At 46.9% G+C, this 22,332-nt stretch overlaps 1 protein-coding gene across 6 annotated transcripts in view; it reads right to left on the bottom strand.

Annotated features, from left to right (window-relative positions):
- Window positions 1-3,321: 3,321 nt before the first annotated feature.
- The window catches only part of mrtfab (myocardin related transcription factor Ab), a 33,738-nt gene continuing 14,727 nt past the window's right edge, over window positions 3,322-22,332 (bottom strand). For 2 of the 6 annotated variants that reach the window (XM_062525636.1, XM_062525641.1), the window contains 17 exons: window positions 18,500-18,565; window positions 15,347-15,402; window positions 14,338-14,413; window positions 13,225-13,260; window positions 12,828-12,974; window positions 11,931-12,091; window positions 11,383-11,502; window positions 10,675-10,928; window positions 9,903-10,104; window positions 9,450-9,803; window positions 7,539-8,471; window positions 7,133-7,339; window positions 6,893-7,009; window positions 6,612-6,746; window positions 6,298-6,381; window positions 5,882-5,942; window positions 3,322-5,594 (listed from right to left, as the gene is read on the bottom strand). In XM_062525636.1, coding sequence (XP_062381620.1) covers window positions 4,930-5,594; window positions 5,882-5,942; window positions 6,298-6,381; window positions 6,612-6,746; window positions 6,893-7,009; window positions 7,133-7,339; window positions 7,539-8,471; window positions 9,450-9,803; window positions 9,903-10,104; window positions 10,675-10,928; window positions 11,383-11,502; window positions 11,931-12,091; window positions 12,828-12,974; window positions 13,225-13,260; window positions 14,338-14,413; window positions 15,347-15,402; window positions 18,500-18,565 — 3,674 coding nt within the window. In that variant the 3' untranslated portion in view covers window positions 3,322-4,929. Of the gene's footprint in view, window positions 5,595-5,881; window positions 5,943-6,297; window positions 6,382-6,611; window positions 6,747-6,892; window positions 7,010-7,132; window positions 7,340-7,538; window positions 8,472-9,449; window positions 9,804-9,902; window positions 10,105-10,674; window positions 10,929-11,382; window positions 11,503-11,930; window positions 12,092-12,827; window positions 12,975-13,224; window positions 13,261-14,337; window positions 14,414-15,346; window positions 15,403-18,499; window positions 18,566-21,187; window positions 21,931-22,332 lie in introns of those variants that run through there. The other 4 variants (XM_062525635.1, XM_062525640.1, XM_062525637.1 and 1 more) reach the window with 4 other exon arrangements.

Genomic DNA, 22,332 nt, shown 5'->3' with positions numbered 1-22,332 from the left:
AAACCTCAGAGGGTGCACAAGTGACAAAGATAGCAATCGTGGCTTTTAGCTTTCTCCACAGCACAGCCGACTATAGGGTCTGGTCACATTCACAGTCATTGCATCCTAATGTGCTGGAGCAGTAGATAGGCTACGTAGGTGAAACCATCCAAAGCAAGTCTATAATCTTAACTGTATTTCAATTTGATGAACATGAGAACAGAATGGAAGTGCTTTTATGAATCTCTCTCTCTTTATGACTCTCTCCGATTTTTTATCACAGTTTTAATAATAATGTGATGTTCACAACACATCTTTGGGTGGCTTGGCTTTGTGTCACATACATTCTGACCACAACCCATTTGAAGGAGAACGGTAAATCCTGTTGTGTGGAAGACATGCATGCTGATCACCATGTCGTTTAAACTCCGTTTGATCAGCCTGAGGAAAGACTCAAAGGCTCCAGCATCTTATAACCATAAACACGTCTTGGTATTCCATACTGTCCACATACTGTATGCACTAGTTATTCAGCGTGTCTTGCACAGGCCTGTTTTTATAAGACAGATAACGAGATATCATCAATGTGTTTCAAGGACCAAGGCAATACTATTTTATTTTGTTAGGGTGATATAGTCTCTCTGTGGATGTTTTCACATTAGCATAAAAACCTACAGAATTAAACTGGTACATTCAAGACAGCTGAATTGCAGGTTATTGGAGTTAAGTTAAAGCCAACACCTCTGTGTGCAATAATATAGTGTGATGTGAAAGATCATTACAGTAAGCTGGACATCACCTTAAGCACAGCTTGTACATGTAGCACAGTGTTTAACTGTCGATAAGTTTGAGATGTCAAAAGGGTTTGTGACTAGGTGTATGCAGTTCAGTAGTTTAGAACGAAAAGCACATGTTTGGAATCGTGGCCTGCTTTGACAGTTTAATTTCTTTACCTGAACTGCTCTGATATACAGTATATCTATTTTGATATGTTGCTCTTTCAAGGGTGTATGTACCTCTTCCAGTGCTTCTTTTTCCTGGAGACTGTGCATATTTCTCACCCAAAGACAACCCACTGTAACTGTTGTGGTTTTCAATGTCTTGACTATTCTCAAAGGACATGTTATATTTATCCTTGTAATGATAATGTGTATTTCAGTGTTCGACTTCCCAACACATTTGTCACAATAGACCACAAGCTAAGAAACCTGGAATGAACCTCATATTCTGGAGTATGCATATACGGTAGCAGTTGAGCTGTTTGTCTACAAATGACGGTCTCTTCCTTATGCGATGATGCTAAATCATGTTCATAGAAGGGCTTTTGAAACAAATGAGTTTTACACTTTTTATGTTATTATGATAAACTACAATCAGCTTGAGGTGAAATGATTGTTTAGGTGACCTCATAGCATGTGGAGTGAATGTTAAGAGTGGGACGGGGACAAGGAGTGGATGCTGTCCTTTTAAAATTTTACGTTTCGCTTGCTATGACTAAGTGATTATAGGTGCTGAAGGGGGGTATTTAAAAACAAAAACTGGTTTTTATTTGTGTAATTTGGACTCGTGACAGGGCAAAAAAAAAAGCAATATGAGCACAAAGACCAGTGTCCAGTACTGATTATGAAACAACCATGTTGAGCTTTCTATAAAGATGTTTGTTCCTTCTTATTCAGTCGTCATGCCGGCGCCTGTGGCAGTGTCGTGTAAATACAGTATTTGCACAGTTTAATAGAATGCTTGATGATTCCGTAAAAATTTGGGAGCATAATTGTGCTTGTCTCTGTATAACCAAAAGCAATCCGTGCGTGAAAAAATATTTAAATATGTTGAGCAAAAAACAAACTTCCTGTTACTATATACCTTGTTTGTATATTGGACAAAGTGGTTGTAAATCTGTTTCTAGAAACTCTTTTGAGCATTAAAAAATGCATATTTTACGAACCTCTTCTCTATCATTGGTCTAAATATTATCCAGTTAATCTATAAACACTGTTTACTCAATTATCAGCTGTCAAGTTAAGAAAGACAAATTGAAGAGCTCTTTTCCAAAATACTACCCATTTTTTGAAAGCATTAATTAGTCATGTTATTTAATTTTGTATTTCAGGTAATATCAATAAAAGTACAGTTCTGTTTTGATTGAGTGAAGATCAAATAATGATTCAATTATCAATCAAATAACAATAACCCAATTAAAGTTCCAATGAAATGACTTGGGAAAACAACATTTCTAAAAATGATATGAAAATGCATTAAAATGGTGGCTATAGTGTTTTGGAAAAGAGCTCTCCAGTTATTGCTGGGTTTCGTCCAGCACAATTTGCATTCCCTGACAGTGACAGTAATATATTCTTTGTACATGTAATGGTCTAGGAGAAAGATACAGCAGAGCTGGAGAGTCATAATGATACAAACCAGGAAAATGGAGAGTGAAAGTAGTGTACTTAGAGTGTACGTAGAGTCTTTTCTAAGACGTCAGCCCCCTCTGGTGGCCAGGCCCTGAATGATCAGATCAGAGGTTAAGACATCAACTTGTTCTTTGCATGTGCTGTAAATTGTTTTACATGCATTACAGCCTAGATATTTTTAGCCAGGTCCACCATGTTTTATGATCATGTTGAAGAAGCATGGTAATTTTGCAAGTATGTGAAATGCTAACCTTCTCTACTAGTGAAAACATCCGACCTCATCCCCCCAAAATACAGAAAAAAACCCACTCTTTAATGATTTTGGTTCTCCCTGGCTTGTGTGCCTCTAGGCTACGAACCCACTCTGGTAAACTCAATTAAGTTCCCAGCATTACATTACAAATACATCAGCACGGAAAAGGTATAGGCTGGGCATGGAGTTTCCATCAGTGAGAGCACACGTGCGCGCGCACACACACACACACACACCAATGCTTGACCTTGTAGGTCGACTAAGATCTGTTCAAATTATGTATAGCACCAGAACACAGAGCCACTAAATCGAACTCAAAGAGGCAGCATGGGGCACAGAAATGTGAGTGTGACACGTTTTAGGACTTCAAGGAAACTTTCTGTATCGGCTCTGTTGTCTTTCTCCGCTTGGACAGAGCAACATGGAGTATAATTTGCCATTTAGGATTTGCAATGAAATTGCAGAGAAAACAGATTTCCCTTTGCAATAAATCAAAAAGGTACTGCTGACAGCAACATGCGCCTACACAGCGTTTCAACTGTAAAACAATTATACAGTACATCAAATGCAAGAGACAACACATGCACACAGTCAACACACACACACACACACACACACACACACACACACACACACACACACACACACACACACACACAAATCACCACCCATTTCATGTTTGGTCATTTTTTTTTTTAATTCTTTTAAAAAAATTACAAGGTTCAAATATTTTTGACCTGGAAGCCCAGCTCAAATCTCCACCTGCTAAAACTATACAATCAAGGGGAGAAGAAAGAAAAAGCACAACTTATAATATATACCCCAAATAATAGCAATGCATAGTGATCTGATGAACATCACCAAACCAAATTCCCAGGAGGCTGTGTGTATTTGAAAGCCCTGTCCCGATACAAGGGTACCAGTTCAGGAAGTCTTAAGTGCAAAGTTGGAAGAACTGATACACTGAGAGTCCACCAACATTATAGTCAATTACAAAGAGATAGAGAGAAAGGAAGAGGAAGAGAGAGAGAAAGAATGGTAGGAAGGAAGGAAGGAAGAAAGAAAGAGAGAGAAACAGAGAAAGGATAAACTCAGTGCTAATACACAAGAACAAGGGCACAGCAGTACAACAGTGACAGAAGCCCAACTTGGACCCAGCGCATGAGTGACAGGGCACCCTCGGTTACCGTGGTGATATTTTAAAATATAACTGTAGAATGTACACAACCTCAAAACTGTAAAACACTGGCTTGACTGTTTTTATGTCCAGGACTGTGAAGCCTTACACTGTAAGGCACATCTGACCTGACCAATTACCAGCAATAAAAAAGGGAAAACAGCTGACGGTGATGACCCTGTCTCTTATGGAGAAGCCATGCAGCGCGGACCATGAGATTACACTTACTGGGACCAGGCGGACATCGTCCAACGTCCAACCGCACAACTGCAGGCTACCAGGCTCAGTTGCAGTGTTCAGCAATTTCACCAAGAAAAGGTAGCTCGATGACCACTATTGGTTTGTGGATGTCTGGAAACCAGCATAGATGGTAATAGATTTTATTCATTTATTCATTCTTTTTAAAAAAAAACAACAACACTATGCTCATTGAAAAGTGACACTGCCTTTGGTATTACATTTGTGAAATTTCCTCTCTTCTTTCCCCAAATCCATCTTAGATCTGCCGCCGCAGCAGCCCAACTCCTACCACAGATATGTCGAAACTACTACCCCTCCCCCCCGGAAGTTTTCCTGCCTGACAGAGAAAGCCTACGCATGGCCACAGCGTACTGCTCTCTGAGTGCTGCCCTGTGAGAAGCAGCTAAATGGTGGAGAGGCCCGAGAGGAGGAGGAGAACCGCAGCGGGACTGTTGTTGGCAAAGTCTTTGGATGCAGGTGGTGCAGCGGGTGGTGTAGCGGGTGGTGCAGCAGGTGGGGTGGAGAGTCGTGGGGGAGTCCAGAGCAGGACAGGAGGGAGATATAACTCAGTGCTTACGCCATCAGAGGAACGGACGCCAGGGAGACGGAGAGGGTCTCTCCCCCATCCCCCCCTGATTTTGGGCTTTTTTTTTTTTTTTTGCAGCCGATTTCCAGCAGGGGCTTTTCTCAGCATAATGTGCACAGTTCGTGGATGTGTGTCTAAATGTCTGCTTGCTCGCGAGTGGCGTCCCCCCTTTTACAGCGATGAGTTTGTGTCCTTGTCCGTGTCCCGGCTGCACTAGCGCCAGCGGGCAAAGACCACACAAGCAAGTGCGGTCACAGGCGGGTTGGGGAAGGGGGGTGGGGGGCTACAAACAGGAGTCCCAGTGCAGCTGCAGGTCTGAGCTGTCCAAAAAGTCTGCCGAGAAGACACTAGGGGGCGTGTGCGAGCCGAGCGGCGCCAAGATGGTGGCGCTCTCGCCGGCCCCGCCGCCCCCGACGCCGTTGGCGCTCCCCGTGCCGTCTCCGCTCCCGCCGATGCCGACGCCACTGCCCACGCCGCCCCCTCCCCCGCCCATGGATATGTCCAGCCAGTCCATGCCGTCCAGGGTGGGGTCCCCGAAGTCCAGGCCGGCGGGGTGCGGCGCGAAGCCCAGCTCGCTGGTGTCCATGGGCGACGGCGGGTGGTCCAGGATGCTGGGCGTGCTGAGCATCTGGCTGTGCAGCTCGTCGATGAGCGTCAGCGGGCCGTCCGCGTCGTCGTCGCCGCCGTCGCCGGGGGCCACGCCCAGTAGCGGCGCGCCCGTGGTGCTCTCCAGGAAGTCCTCCAGCCGCCCGCTCCGCAGGGAGGCGTGCTGGGAGGAGGAGGAGAGGGAGGAGGTGGAGGACAGGGAGGAGGAGATGGAGGACGGCTCTGGAGGAGGTGTCGGCGGGGAGAGGCGGAGGGGGGAGGAGGGAGGGGAGGGGGTGGGCGGGTTGGAGTGCAGCTCTGACAGGGACGGGTCTGGATTGGCTTTGAAATTGGAGGAGATTTCTGGTTTGAGATCAAAGAGAAGAGAGTATGAGTACTATGATGAGAAATCATTACAATAGCATACACACTACAACATTCACATGAAACACTTGACTAAATGTATAATTACATAAACTACACTAAGAAATGATATATCCTGTATTAACATGTGGTAAGGACTGCTTGGAAGACTCTCCATTCGCTGATATTTGATATCTTTCTGAATATAGCACCGTCTTGGTGAGTCTAGATGAACTAGGTGTCTTTGGCACACATACAGTGTGTATATTCTAGGAGAAGAACCTTACCTCCACTCTTGATGAGGATGTCAAACAAGTCGTCAATATGCTGACTGCATGAGCCATTCTCCTGTGGTCAAATATAAACAAATCATCCCATGAGAACAAACACTCAACACACATTGTGTACAGATAACATTGACAATGGTCACACTCAAGGATACCGTGTGGTATCGATTAGAAGAACACACTATCAGCCATCATAAAGGCATCAAATTGCACTATAAAATCTGATATCTGATAAAGGCTTTCAAAGCAAAATATTTGCTCTTCTGACTAACAACTACCAGGGAAAAACCTTGACCTGGTTAGAGGCACTGCCATAAGCAAACAGAGAGACGACAGACAGAGGGAAAAAGGGATGAAAGATGAAAAGAGGACAAGATAAAAGCCAGGCAGACAGACAGACAGATGACGGGTCGTACTTTGTGTGAAGTGGAGTGAGAGGTCTGTTTAGGAGAGGGAGGGGTGAACAAGGTGTGTCGGTCAAAGGTCGGACACACCTCCGGCTGTAGGAAGAGGAGGAAGAAAAACGATGAAGAGAGAAAGAAAGAAAGAAAAAAGGACAGTTTGAACTACTGAATGTCAATGAAAAAGGGGAACACACAGAGTTGAGATATGAGAGGAATATGGATGTAGGAAATGGAAACGGCTGAATATAGTGAAGTGAGTAAGAAGAAGTGCTCAACTCAGACAGGATGTCTCATTATAGGGGGTTTTGAGAGTTTCACCGCCCTACCTTGATTGGTGGAGGCGAGATGGTCTGATCCAATGAGGAGTCCTTGGTGAAGAAGAAAGGCTGGAGATTGGGTGGAGCAGTGACCGGCACGCTGGGCTCCTGCACGCCATTGGTCTGCAGATGGAGGGCGGTCCTCTGAGGAAGAGGAAACAGACAGACATCATGAGCCTTGACCAAAACACACTAAGAGGTGACCTCATAAAACAGAGATCTGTGTGAAAATTCCAATGTAATTCTCCTTTAATACAGTAGCTTCTCTTTGTGCATGTATGTGAACAAACCTTTTTCACAGGCTGTTTAACAGGAGTCGTCTGCTCCTTTGGTTTTGATTGGTTGTTGCTGGAGACCATCTGTACAGGTGATTGGCTGGGGAGCTTGACAGGGGTCGACTGTAACCTCTGATTAAAAACAAACATTACCCATTCATTAGTCTAGAGTCGACCATATTACTCAAGCTAGCACTGTGAAATCAATCTAGGGCACCATTTTGGGAAGGTCAACTGTGAGAAACTGGTCTGTACCTGAAGAGTGATGCGTCCGTTGGTCTTGCTCTGTGGCGAAATGGGCAGCTGGCCGTCTGTGCTGCTGTTGGTCAGTGTGATCAGATAGTGGTTTCCATTGCCGTCCGTCACCAACGTAGGGGCGGGATGTGCCTTGAGGAGGTCCAATGAGATTGAGGGAGTTGTGACCGGTGTACTGGGTTGCTGGGTAACAAACACTTGAGGGGCCTATAACAAAAGTACCAATACAAATTATAACACTGCAAGGAAACTACACAGAATAGAGAGTGAATTAATGGAAATCAACATGGTGCTTGCTTGATGACCAAATAGTCTTTAACGATTCTTATGTTTTTAATCAGTGTCATGAGCAGAAGTTGACAGTTTCCAATCTCTATTTAATGAGGTACTGGAGAGTCTGACTGACCTGCTGTGGTTTGGGAGGCTCCTGCTTCTTTTGCTGCCTCTGCTGCTGCTTCTGAGGCCTCAGCTGCTTCCTCTGATGCTGCTGCTGTTGTTGTTGTTGCTGTTGTTGCTGCTGCTGCTGCTGCTGCTGCTGCTGTTGTTGTTGTTGTTGTTGCTGCTGCTGCTGTTGTTGCTGTTGTTGTTGCTGTTGCTGCTGTTGTAGTTGTAGTTGTTGTTGTTGTTGTTGTTGCTGCAGTTGCTGTGCCTGTCTCTGCTGTAGGATCAGCTGCTGCAGTTTCTGCTGCTGCTGCTGCAGGTCTATCCTCTGCAGCTCCACGTGCTGCTGCTGCTGCTGCTGTTGCTGTTGCTGCTGTTGTGCCTGCAGCCGCTGGATCTGCTGCAGCTTGAGCAGCGTCTGCTGGGAGCACGGCATCTGCACCTTCCTCTGGCCCGCCGTCTGCTGCTGCGTCTCCATGGCCACCACAGGAGCGTTTACCGTAGTTGCCGGTGTCGTCGCCGTCGTCAGCGCCATCTTCTCGTCCTCGGTCTCCTCCTTCACCGTGGCGGTCACGCCGTTGAGCTGGACGCCGTTGAGGAGGAGGTGGGTCTCGGCGGCGGTGGCGATGACCATGTTGGGGATGTCCATGGCGACGCCGCCGACGCCGACGCCGCCGTTACCGTTGCGCTTGCCCTGCTCCAGCTGCAGGCGCAGCGTCTCCACCAGCTGCTGCTTCTGGCGCAGCATGCGCGTCAGCTCCTCGATCTGCTTGTCCTTCTCCTGCAGCATCTGGTCCTTGTTCTGACCGGCGGCGGTGGCGTTGTTGTGGAGGGGGGGCTGGGCCCGGGCGAGGCAGCTGGAGAGCTGGCCGAGGCCCCGCGGCTCCTCCTTCACCACGGCGGCCTCCAGGGGCTCCGGGGACGGGTGCAGCGTGAGCTGAGTGAGAGGGGAGCTCACCTACACAGGGGAGAGGGAGGGAGAGAGAGAGCGAGAGAGAAAGGGGAGAGAGAGAGAGAGAGAGAGAGAGAGATCATGAAGGGCTGATAGACTGGAAATTATCTGTGCCTGAATTTATCAAAAACATACTAAGACAATATAGAGAATAGCCTTTGTTGACATCGTTCCTTGGCGAGCTCAAGCCTGAATTCAGGCACCACACCTGAACTCTATCAGGCCTGCTTCCTACAAGTGGCATCTGTGCTCTCTGCCTCATCTTTAATGTGGGAAGCATATTGCCCCTGTCCCCGACATTACATTTAATCATTTGATACATTTACATTTGTTAGCCATTTGATAATGTTGTCAAACCGATTTACCGAACAGGCGGCGTTACATGCATGAAAGATAGCTAACTGTGATGTTAACTTGTTTGTCTTGTAAAGATTAATGTGGGTCCTCTTATTTTTCCAGAAAAGCTTTGTAAAACTATCCAGGGAATCAGTCAGGATTGCGTTCCCTCTGTTGTCACACAACAATAATGGGATGTTCTAAATCGTCATTCTGGAACGTCAATTCTTGCAGAATACGAGGCAGACGGAAATTGCCTAATTCAGGGAGGTGAATGTGGGTGCTCTCCTGATAAACATTTCTTATTTATTATGAAGGCACAAATGTGACCATAGCATTTTGAAAGAAAACTATTTTTCCAGAATTGCTTTGGAAAATGTTACCCTACAAATCAGTCTGGATTGGGTTCTATCTCTTGTCACGGAACAGCGGCTTGTTTCCAGTCGTTATTCTGGAATGTCAACTGCTGCACAGAGTGGGTCTTATGCCAGGGAATTCTGTGGGGTTCTTGCAGAATATGACGCAGAGGCAGAGGGAAATGGTCTAATTCGAGAGGTGAATGGGAGCGGATTCCTGATATACATCTTCACAATTTCTTTAATTCGTTGTGAAGACCAACTAACTAAAGCGGTAAAAATGTGAGCATACCATTTCACCAAACACGTCGCCATTACAGCTCGTCTCGTCTGGGCTCATTCCAGCCAATGACCGGTCAGAGGGGGCGGGAGACACCGGAGGGGAGGAGCTTGTGCTGCTGAAGCGCATCACGTGGGGCATCTGAGTGACATGGCCGTTGACAACCGGGACGGTTCCCAATTTCACTGGGGCTTCCTTGGACAGTGCGACAACCGGCACGAGACCGTTCGCTTGCCCCTGAGACTGGGCAGCTTTCTGGGCACCGCCGTTCTGCTCCTGGTAGTTCCTCAGCCTCTCGATCAGGTCGTTCTTGGTGCCCGAGACGGTCAGACCCCTCAGTTTGAGCTCCTGCTTGAGTTCAGCCACCTGGAGCACAATCATAACCATAAAACAAAGTTAAACACCAGGACCCACTGACTTTAACACTGCGTGCCTTTGTAATGCACTTTTCAGACGTCAGCTTACTTTGAACTCGTCCAGGTTCGCCGGCAGGGTGCTTGGCTTGGCGTCGGCAGACGGGGGCTGGCCCTGGCGGTTGGACCCGGTCTGGCTGGAGGAGGGGGTGGAGGAGGAGGCGGGGGTTGGCACGGCACGGGACGGGGAGGGCCCAGGGTTGGCTGGGGGAGGGGGAGCAGGCGGAGGCTGCTGCTGCTGCTCGGTAGGGGGTCTGGAGAGAGGAAATGGCTGCAGTGAGAACGGACTTCCTCTGACTTCCACTGGTGAAGTTACATAACCGTGCAACCCCAGCACAATGAGCACGTTGGCAAAGAGCAGGGCCTACAACTCCCTCTAGTGCCTTCACTTGGAATTGCAACTGCAGAACTTCTACTCAAGTGCCACACCATCTTGCTCTCTCTTTCAAACCGATTCGTCTTTTGGCCGTTCATTCTCTTTATGAGATAAAACGCAGATCTCAATCAGTCTATTAACTCTTTAGTTTACCCTCAAGTTTAATCTGTCTTTGACTGACTCTTCATAACCAATGATAAAACTCGGGCTCATCCCGCTTACACATGTACGTACAGACACACACACAAAACTCGGGCTCATACCGCTTACACATGTACGTACAGACACGCACACGCACACGCACACGCACACGCACACGCACACGCACACGCACACGCACACGCACACGCACACGCACACGCACACGCACACGCACACGCACACACACACACACACACACACACACACACACACACACACACACACACACACACACACACACACTCACTTGGGCGGCGCAGGCAGGATGGTGTGGTAGTTGTAGTGCTGCTGCTGCTGGCTGATGATCTGCAGCTGCAGGAAGAGCTGCTGCTGCTGGAGCAGCTTGGCGTAGGACGAGTCCATCTGGGGCGGCGGCTCGCGCTCCGCCTTCTGGTCCGGCGGGATGTACTGGTGGTACTTGAGCTTCTTCACCTTGGGCTTGCTGTCCTTGGCCTTCTTGGGCCGCTGGGACGGCCGGTCCGAACTGGACTTAGACGACGACTGTGTGGAGGAGGAAGAGAAAGAGGAATGTTACGTGAAGAAGAGACGCAAGACAGCACAGCACTAAGATGCATGAGGTTTCTTTTTTTTGTTTTTTTGAAAGGATGAGAAGAATTCGATATGCGCAGCAGAGGACAGAGAAGAAAAAGAGCCCGTTCAGAACACATCAGACCTCTTGGATACATACTAGAGGGCTACACATAGAATAATCGAGCATGGCCCTCTGTGCAGCACATGGCTAAACCAAGCTCACTGTGCTTACAACAAATCCTCCATCAAGGACATTGTGCTTTGGCACGTGTTTGTTTATTTGGTGGTTTCTCTGGCCTGTTTGTTCATTTGTTTGTTTGTAAGCACAATTAGACCACAACTACTGCCCTGATGTTCCTGAAACTTAAACAAAAACCCAGTACTCATTGAGGTGTGACTGTTTAGAGAGGACGAGAGAGCCCACCTTCGTCTGCCCCGTGGTTGGACGCGGTGTGACGACGGTGGGGGTCAAGGCCCCATTGGTCAGCAACTGCGGTGGAGGAACGTCCGTGCCATTCAGCTGCGGAGGGACTTGCGGGAGGAACTGCACACGGGACAAACGAAGGGGAACGAGGAAGATACAGAAACGAAGAGGAACATTAATCACACTTATAGTTCCACTTTTCATTTGGTCAGCACTTCAGCTCCGTCATTCTGCCTGTTTAGTGATCATCAACACTCATGTTTACCATCTTTACTTTTACATTACATTACATTACATTACACTACATTACATTTAGCTGACGCTTTTTAACCAAAGCGACTTACAACATGAAAAAAACATTTAGGTTTTTAAGTGCATTTCTAACAACATAAAAAGCCACAATAAGTGCATCAATGGGTGTAATAGCACTTGGCTTTACTCTTTAGTTATTATCACACTCCGTTTATCCTAGTGAACCTAAGTCACTGGATTATGTATGAAGTGGTTTAAAAGGTTAATTAGTGAGTTCATTAACATGGTGAGGGTACCTGAGGGGGAGATGGGTGCCCATTCAGATTAAGCACATCAGGCGGCGAGTGCTGCTGGCTGGAGCTGAGGGGAGAGTCGTGATTGGCTGGCTGATCAGGAGAGAGCGCATCACTGCTGTCCTCGTCCAATGAGGAGCTATCGCCCTTTGGTGACTCCGTACCTGAAGGAGTAATTGACAAAGTGAACACTCCCATCGATTTCAGCCAGCCTGATTACAACAGCAACTGTTTTTCACTTGGCGCCACCAGACTTCCGTCAGTATTATTAAGTGGTTCTTTGAATAAACATTTCAGTCGTGCAAAACAAACAGATGGTGGCACAATACAAAATTCTAATCAATGAAAAACAAAAGACTCATGGTGACAACACCCAACTGCTTCTGTTGCAACACGAGTTCACTGCAACGTTGGCCATTGCATGTGGCAACACCGGGGCTCAAATGGCATCAATCACTATGTGAACACACGCATTGAGGTACACACGAGTGTAATCGTGAGGTTGGTTTCAACACAACGCCTCGGGCAGCGGTTTCGCACGAGATGTGTTTGTCAATGGTTTCTCAGGGTTAATGGTACATCTTGATTTTTGTGATAATTTTTGTGAAAGACCCAGATATAGGGAGACCTGACTGTCTCCTATAAAAAAAACACATATACTGTATATTCCAGAAAATGTCTGAACCACGTATGCCTATGTATTCAATCTTGGTCCAACACTTTAGGTCTTTCATTCTTTATGCACCATATCCCTACGTTGCATAAGGAAAATATTGATCAAGGTTGTTACGTACATAAATGAAACAGGTGCTAGGGCAACTCCTGCAAATATGCAGTCATGTGGTGTTTGCCTGTGTGCAATAATGAGTGTCAGGGTGTCCAGTAAGGGTGGAGTTGTACCAATGATTGTGTGCACGGGCAGGATATTCTTGTGGATGAGCTCGATGGGGCCAGGTCGGTGAGAAAGCTTATCGTTGAGGTCATCAGCCAGACGAGCTCTTTTCAGCTTCATCTGCTTGGCCTGCAGAGAGGGCTCGGCCGATGTCTCTGTATACGCACACACACACACACACACACACACACACACACACACACACACACACACACACACACACACACACACACACACACACACACACACACACACACACACACACACACACACACACACACACACAAACACAAATAAATGCAATGAGCCAGACACTTAAATAACTGTGAAATGAATCATTGGTGAAACAAGATAACATTACAACTAATATGCTTGCTAAGTTGAATGCATCAGTTCTAAAATTACCTTCCTGGTGTAGTTCTTGTCTAGTCTTGGGGAGTACTTAAAACAGAAAACACAGCTATTACCAGTGGCCATTTTGATAAAAATGCTACAAAAAGCAAATTTGGTAGAGGTCAAAACAGTCAGTGTCCAACACACAACACTGTAGTGAGGCAGACATGGTGCACTATGGGAACTGGTCACGTACGTGACCAAAGGAAGTACTGCAAGCACAAATAGAGAGAGACAAACAGAAATAACCAAGCACAAATTTACAATTTTTGTTTTTAGAGATTGTTGGGGTTTGGTTTGGTGGCCCACTGCAAATGTCTCCATTAAAGGTGTAAACTCATAAGCAAGCCTATGAGGTTATGGGGCCAGGCTGCAGCAGGTTAACATGATGGTAGATCCCTGGTAAAGCTTGTTGTTTTCAAGTACTCCATTTTGTTTTTCAAGTACTGGTGCATCTTTTAATCAGGTTTAAAAAAAGAAAAGAAAAAAAAAAACACTTGCGATGTTTGTTGTTTTACAACCTCTAATGTGAATGGAAATCCAACCCAGACCACTTGAATGCAAGCCTTTGTGTGTGATGGTGTGTTCTGGAGTGGAGGATGAAATGTGGTTTTCCAAATTAAAGAATAAAAGAGCCACTACAGTATAACAATGGCCTTTATTGTGCATGTCCTGCCCTAATGTGGTTAGCGAAAAGGTGACGGAGGCTGTGGTTAACAGAACTGTTTACATGCTTGCTGTCACCAAAAGGGTGAAAGTCGTCCTCATCCTGACACTAAGTGCTTTTTAAACTGTCTTTATGTTACCACAATTGCTTACTGTATGAAAATATGTAGCTGGTGCCACATTTTCACTTTGCAAAACTGCTTGCTTCGAAACTTTACTTCACCTGAACAGTCACGTGATATTCACTGTTCCTTTAGAAGAGGCCAGTGGGATGTGAAACAGTCCTGACAACGCAAGTGCATCTTTCCATCTATCTATACCAGCTATATTTAGAGGCATTCATTTTTGTAAAGCAACAAAAGTGCCGTGCGTTTAATTTAGATCACCACAACCATGAAGAGTCGTGCACACGGTCTCGTTTTCAAACACAACACCATCAGAGCAGCGTCTCCTACTCACCTTCCAGTATGTGCATTCTCACGAGCTCCGACCTCTCAGGACGGCTCCGAATCTTCCGCTTCAGATAGTCCTCCGTCTGAGGGAGACCGAGAAGTTGGTTAACATGGAAGACTTGGTAACGCAAAGAGACCCAAAGAACAGGGAATTTTAGTGTGTGGGTATGTGTGTGTGTGCTCTATGCTTCTGGGGAACTGAGTCTATGTCGACAACACCCCCCCTTTGAGCTAAGCTAAAGGAACTGAAAGCCCCTGTAGAGAACATGCTTAACAGAACCATGTGCATTTTGCTGATAGACAGCCATCAAATATTATCAGCAAGAGTGTCATCACTTCTGGAAATACTGCACAAAACACTAAATGAAGTATATTAAAGAGATGTAAAAACATATTGAAAGGAAAAGGAAGAATACAAAAGTCAAGGAAAATAATAAAACAATAATAATAAAACACTGAAGAGAGATTAAGTGGTTTTGAAAAAGCCTCGGTTTAAAAGTAAGCTCTTTACATAAAGGTAAGAAAAAGATTATCAGCTGCACTGTAAAAACTGACTATCTAATAAAATCTAACCAAGTGTTATCAATATCAACGTTAATCATTTGACTTAATTTAAGAAGAGTTTGACTTCTTTCAAGAGGTCTTATCCTGAATACAAGCAAATTTGTCTTCCAGTGCACTGAGTAAATTTCTCTTGTTAAGACTTGAATTAACCTAAGGCCTAAATTAACTCAAAATTAATCTTTCAAGAGAGCACTAAGTCTCTTCATACTGGAAATAATACCAAACACAGTCATTTCCTGAGCATTAGCCGCATTGTGTGTTTTTTAATGCAAGTTAAAAGAAACAAAACCATATTAATACCATATTAACTACCCCCTGTGTATTAATTTTGCAAAAATCTATGTACTGTATATGCCACGGCTAACAGTTGCTACATTTTTTGATTCAACATCAGTTCACACCCACTATCGTCTGGGGTATGGGACTGGAGTTGGATAATGCTGCTAACTCACCCGTGCCCGCTCCAGACTTCTCCTCTGCTCGTGGAAAGCGGCCGGGCTCTTCAGTGCTGTGAGGGCAGAGAGAGAGACCAGGGGTGAGGACGGTCGAACACGTCGTCGCATTGTTAACTTGCTATTTGATGCAACACATTCTCAAAGCAGAACTGGCTATCCTGTGAAAATGTCACTCTGGTTATCATCAAGCAAGCTGTAAAAAAAAAAGCCCTAACATCCCCTATCAGTACACAAGAACATAAGCAGATGAGGTTGAAGGACATTCTGTGGCTTGCACGGTGGTTTCAAACATGTGTGACAATTTGCACCATCACGGATGAGTGATCATCTGTCTCTCAGAGATGTGCTGCGTTTCACAGCCACCATGTTCTCAATTTTTTCTCAGGTAGAGGTGGTCAGTAAAGGCGCAACTTTTTCTGTCACCTGCCCACGCACACCAGCGCTGAAATGTTTAACTGCCAAAAAAAAAAAAAAAAATTCATCGAGCAGTTCTGACAAAAATAGAACTGAATCAAATTGTAGTCTACACAGATGCAGCGAAAGGGTTCATCGGTGGTGTGCAGGGGTTGCATTGAAATCAATGGAATCCAAGTAATCGAATATTGAAAGTGGAGTGCGCAACACATGCGGGGGAGTCTTAAAGTAGAAATCCAGCGATTCTTCACATGGGTCTCCGTTTCCTGAGGAGACATAGTCCCCCCCCCCCAAAAAAACCCCAAAAACGATTGGTTTTACCTAGCTTGAGTTGGCTAGTTACAACAGCTAAAGCAGCCAGGCAGCTACAGCGCTACACTCGGGGGGCATGAACATGGTGGCTCACAGGCTCGAGCTAGGTAAAACGGATCATTTTTGGGGGGGGGGGGTTTCGTACCGACAGTACTTCGAGACATTGAGAAATGGAGATTCATGTGAAAAATGACAGAATTTCTCCTTTACAACTCTGCACCATTCAATCTCCACACTTTTGTTTAGAACTTTAGATCGTTCCTCAGTTGCTCTATGTTCTGCGGCTGCAGATGTGGAGGGGGACTGAGGCAGAGAGCATGGCGGCTGAACCTGATGTAAGAGCTCCTGATTGAGCAAGAGCGGGTGATGAAACCTCCTGCGCGACGGGTTGGGCTGGGCTGGGCTGGGCAAGGCCAGAGAAGTTCAAGACCCTTAACGTCCAGGGGGTCTGTTGTGTGTAGTGTGCAGGGAATGGCAGAGGGTGGTGCAGGCTATGACGCAACTCCGAGACCCTCTCCTAGCTCCGCCGGTGATCCTGTACAGTCTCTAGACTATGCAGCGGATCAATTTACTCTAAACATCTGCCATAGCTCTGGGATCTCTCTCTGCTGAAACCACTGGCTGCAGTCGGTTGCCGTCACGCTGGGGCACCCTTGGGGCATATGTGGATGGATGCCCAAATCTCGGGGCACCGTTCCCTAATCTCTTTTAATAGCGCGGTGGGGTCAGTGAGGAACATGTGACACCAGAAACGGAGCCTTCACCTGTTCTCACCTCCCAGTCCTCCTGCCAACTCCTCTAACGTCCCTCTGAGGCCGCATACTGAGCTGCGGAGACCACACAGGCTCTCGGAGCTCAGTCACAACAAAACACTTCAAATGTGTGTGAATTTAAAGGGTGAGCCCGTCCGTGCATCCGTTTTCTTTGACAGATTGATGCACTCTACTCATCCATTGAGGGTTGTGCTGCGCAGACACCCAGTCATCTCTTAGGTCTGCTTCGGAGGACCCCCAAGCGAAAATGGGACTTTGTTTAAACCTCTGCCTGAGTGGAGAGGTAGACAAATGGGTTTCAGATCACATGTTTTAATTAATGAGAAAAATTGCCATCCTATGATAGTTGAATGAATGTGTTCTCACGATACATCCCATTAACCGGAATGAGAAGCTTATCTCATTCAGAGGTTGGGCTGATGACCACTGACTGCTGATGTGGAGTTCGCATGACCACTCAGTTGTCATGTGTTTCCTGCTACAGCGCAGCAGCTGGTCATATGTGCTCATATCAGCATCGCCTTTTTACACAATTTTTTTTTACACACATTTGGTAAGAGAGACATTAACGTTTTTTTTTTTGTTGTTGAAACAGCTGGGCCATTGCTTCCTGTGTCGAGGCACATGTACCCCCCAAAAAACGAGCCCTAACTGCTGAATGGACCGGGCAACCGACGCGGCTCGGTTTGGTACCGGATTCGCCTAGGAGTCTGTCCCAGAACCAGGGCCTCTTTTGAACGAGCGCTCCTGTGGCTGGCAGACAGCGCAGCACTGTGCTATCGTTTTCACAGGGCCTTCCTCCTTTGCACACAGAGTGTCAACAGAGTGCAGCGCTCGGACAGAATGTCTCCTCATTTTGGCAGAAGTGAGCAAGAAAAAGGAAGTGGAAACAGAGGGGGAAGCTGACCTACCTGATAAAAGACCATGGCTGTTTTAATCTGAGCCAGCCTTGTTATATATTAAGAGGCAGTATACTTCTCCTCTTTGCATTCGTAACACCCACTATACAACCTCAAGTAAGTGTTTGCAAGACTAGACAAAAAAAGATTATGCATGGTCATAACATCTTAAAATAAGTCTGCAACTACTGCAATTTTGTCACATACAGTATATCGGCTCACCATATAATGATTGTGCAGTACTCTAGAAATACTACTGTGTCTGTGACCTTATCAAGGCTTTCTAAATGAAGTGATGTCTAGAAGTTATAGCTTCAGTGGTACAAATATGACACAGAGTTACACACACACATAGATGAACTGCTGTGTACTATAAGAGACCATTTACATTAATAATAGCCCCTTGCATGCAAACTGAGGCTCATTCAACAGGCAATAACCACAAGGCCGAAGTACGGTATCCGCGGAAGGATCGTGTTTGCATGCCTAGTACGCATGCTAATTTGCATGCAACTTCCTTTGCCTCCTTTACATAAGTCAACATCGCAAAGTTGTCCTTTCACATCTAGGAATAAAAAAACAGAATATATTGATGACGTTGTTGTCTGGTGCTGGCCGGCGGGAATTTCGGCCTGGTCGCCACGGCGCCTGTTTGTTTTGGTGTGTGACTCACACCCTAACAGAGGCAGAGGCAAGGGAGGGAGGGAGGGGAAAAAAAGCAATGTTAGGTGGAGACAGGCGGGAAGACTTACGAGGCATGATCCCTTGGCTGACCAGCTCCTCTCGGGTGCGTCGCTGCTGCAGTTTGAGCTGTAGCACTGCATGTGGAGAGAGAGGGAGAGACAGAGAGAGAGAGAAAGAGAAGAAGAAAAAGAGAGAAAGTGTCGGTCAAACGAAGTGTAGACGAAAAGTACTGTGTAGTGGTGATGATCTCTCCGTCTCTCCACTCTCCACTGTTCTTAGCAGGCAATTCCCATTGATATGTCCTAAGTGTTTCTAAAAAGAGTGGCAGAAAAGAGAGGATTGATGGCAACCACCCTCTCTCTCGTTCTCTATCTCTCTCTCGTTCTCTCTCTTTCTCCTTCTACTCTATATGCACTCAGAACTGAAGCAAGAGGCAAAGGGGAAGCGGTTGGGGTGTGAAGGGGGTGGCCTTACACACTTCCTGATTCTTCTTCGCTGCTGTTTTCAGAAAAGAACACGGCTGAACAGCACCTAGCACGTGGGCAGACTCACCACCTGATGACTACACGGGCACGGACAACTGCCTGAGCAACAACAAGCTGGCCTTCAGAGTGTATGGTCACTGTGGTGTCGGGCCTGGCAACAGGGCATGAAAGGGCATGAAAGGTCATGCCTGTGTTAAGACCTCTATGCAAATGCAACTGCAGTAGAGCATGATGGTGAAGTCAGCATTTAAATGCTTCTGTTAGCCCTTGCATACTGGACTGATAAGTCCCTTCACAGAAGTGGCCTACTTCAAGTCAGAAGGTTGGCCATTTCCCAGCATGGAAAAGGAAGTCAATTAGGTTACGGGGGCGCAAGATGAGTAATTTTTGTCCAATATTCAATTACTCGGTGACGGTTCAATACATTCTGGGCATCGAGATGTGTTCATGTGCTCAGTAGTATCCATAGCAACGAGCATTGTTGAAGTGGAAACTTCTCGATATGGAAAAACAGTCGGTCAAGTCCACAATCTATGCAGTCTAGTCTGGTCTAGTGTTATGTGCATTCCTCTTTTCTAATTCCATCTATTCTCCTCTCCAAAATGCTGGTCAACACATGCACTCTGCACTTAACTGACCGCTATAAAAACCCAGTCTGACTCACACAAAAAGCACAAACTCGTCTTGGCAACGAGTGTCCAGATGATCAGGGAGTAATTAACCAAACGAGTCGGCCAGACAGGGCCTTCCACTCGTTTGGCCTCTTAACGTTTCTCTCGTTTCTTCTGCCGGGGCTGATTGGAGCTGACAGCCGCGTGCCCACCACCGGGACCTTGGAAGGGGCCAGCGCACACCTGTTGGGTGCCGACCCCCATGACATCACCGCCAACACAGACCGCTGACGCATTACCCGCCAGTCACCTTCAACGGGGGACTCAGGGAAAACCAATCCCCGTGTTATGGAGTAATTACTTAGCAGCCTTTACTGGCACACACCAATACAAACGCACACACACACACACACACACACACACACACACACACACACACACACACACTGTGTATACACACACACACACACACACACACACACACACACACACACTTTCTCTCACGTGCTGATATCACATAGCAGGGTCTATGCCACTGGGGAATACCGCACCCCACCTGGCACAGCCCGAAACTGGTGAAAGAGGGATCTATTCTCAGGATCAAAAACCCTGAACCCTCAACGCCTTCCTCTCCTCTCCTCTCCTCTCCTCCTCTCTGCCCTACGCCTCCATCTTGCTTGTGAGCGGTCACGAACGCACGGGCTGTTTTGTCGTCCTCCCGCTGCCCGGTGTCATGTCACATTCCCATCATTCATTCTCTGCTTTCTGTTTTACTGCTGAGCCTCTACGACCCCCCCCCCCCCCCCCCCCTCCCTCCACACACACCACCACCCAATACACAGACTATTTCAGGCCCCCAGCACAGCAGTGAGGAAACACAAGCTCTCTCGCACCTATTTGTGAAGCTGGGCTCTATTACTGTAAATCAAACAGACACTTTAATATGCTCCCGTTGCCCAAAGCAGCAACGGATCAGGTAGTGAGAGCAACAGAGAGAAAGAGAGAGAGGGGGGGATGAGATACCGAGTAAGAAAGAGAAGTGGTGGAGAAAAAAAGAAGATAGAGGTGGTTGATGCTGAGGTGGATGAAAAATAGGAGGAGAAAAAAATAGAGAGGTGGATGATTCCACTAGCCGCAGCTTATTCTACAGTCCGAAAGACCAAATGAAAAGCTAAAAAAGAAAACGAGCTAAAACTAAACAAGTTAATACTAAATAAAAAAGAGAGAGGGGTTAGACTGTATAGCTGCCAACTGGGTTAATCCCTGGGCCTGTGTGGCACTGGGCATAATCAAAGCTGTCCCCAAAGGCCCCTGGGCTGCCACACGCGGCAACGGGGGCAGGTCAGGCCCCGCTGCCCCGTCCACCTGGCACCTTCCTCCGATTCAGCCCGCGCCCGCGCCCGGAGGGGCGACAGAATGACCTCAACATTTGCCCGCCAGACTAAGCGACGCACCAACGCTGTGACAGAGAGTGCTGAGAAACAGCCACCCTGTCACGGGGGCAAGGCGAGACGAGTCATCTGCTCAGCAGACGCTGTGCCAGAGGTGAAGTCGCTCCCAGTCACACAAACACAGTCAAGCACATCCAATACACACAAATACAGTTTAAGATGGGCTTTACTGAATAGCTGAACTCCTACACGAGTCACTCCATGCCCACCTTCTTTCAAGCTATGATAGGCGTGTCTCTCGTAATCCATGGTTATCCCTGGCTTGCTGGTATCGTCTCTGATTGGTTGAGCCACCAAGGAGGAAGTGTCGATGTGCAGGCAGTGATTAGTATCCAGCATGATGATTGAAGCGCGTCTTGAAAAGAGTTCGTTCAAACGCAGAGATTAAGACTGATCCATCCCATAAATTGTCATCTCAAATCATGCGCGAGTATTTAACAACAGCTGATATCTTCCAGCTGGCTTCCAAATCTGCTGAGCAGGTAATGCATCACACAGATCTAACCGGTCCCCTTTCTGATCTGCAACAGAGAATCAAGTCCGTAAATCTAGACCAATTCGATTAACAACAACAAGTTATGTTGTCCTTTGTGGATTGTCTTTGGTGTCAGAGTTTGATCCCTTAGTTCTCGCGTCTTTTCTGTTCTCCGGTCTTTGCCGACTCTTTCCTTCGGTCAAGTCAAACGCCCGCCTTTGTCCAGTTGGTGAGGTTTGGGTGCTGGACATGTCACACTTGCAGTGAAGAGCAGAGCAATGTTTACCAGGAGAGGAATAAAAGAGAGGAGTGACGGCGAGGTGAGAACAGAGAGCTGAGGCGCAGAGCCGGCTCTGGCCACCGGCATGCTGGTGCTCCCGGGCAGAAGGGGGGGATGAAACGAGAGGAGGGTCCCTAGCAGTGCCAATGGACTGCGCTCCTCTTCTCCTCCTCCTCCAGCTCAGCTGTTGCCTCTCATTCACGCTCATTCATTCGAGACCCCACCCCCTTCTCTTCTACCCCCTCTCCCCCGCACAAACACACACACACACACTCTAACCACCAAACCTCAACATCAAGTTCTCATCTTGTCTGACTTTGCCAACAGCCCGTTCATACTATGAATCTAATTTAGCTTAAGCTTAGCTTAACATATGAGCCACAAATATTCTCCTAATCAAACGAAATGGATTCATTGGACTATGAGACATAGCCTGTGTGGCACAATACAATGTGTATAGTATGTGGTGTAGCACGATAAGCGGTCACTCTCCCATGTCCTTAACCCCTCTGAAGTGGTTGGGAGGCTTGCCATTCTGAGGGGACGCCCGGTCTCCCGCGAGTTACAGGACCGTTTTTGCAGAGGTAAACACAGAACAC

Source organism: Sardina pilchardus, chromosome 22, assembly GCF_963854185.1.
Source record: "Sardina pilchardus chromosome 22, fSarPil1.1, whole genome shotgun sequence".
NCBI lineage: Eukaryota > Metazoa > Chordata > Actinopteri > Clupeiformes > Clupeidae > Sardina > Sardina pilchardus.
The sequence above is the reverse complement of the archived record's forward strand: the minus strand, read 5'-3'. Positions and strand labels throughout refer to the sequence as shown.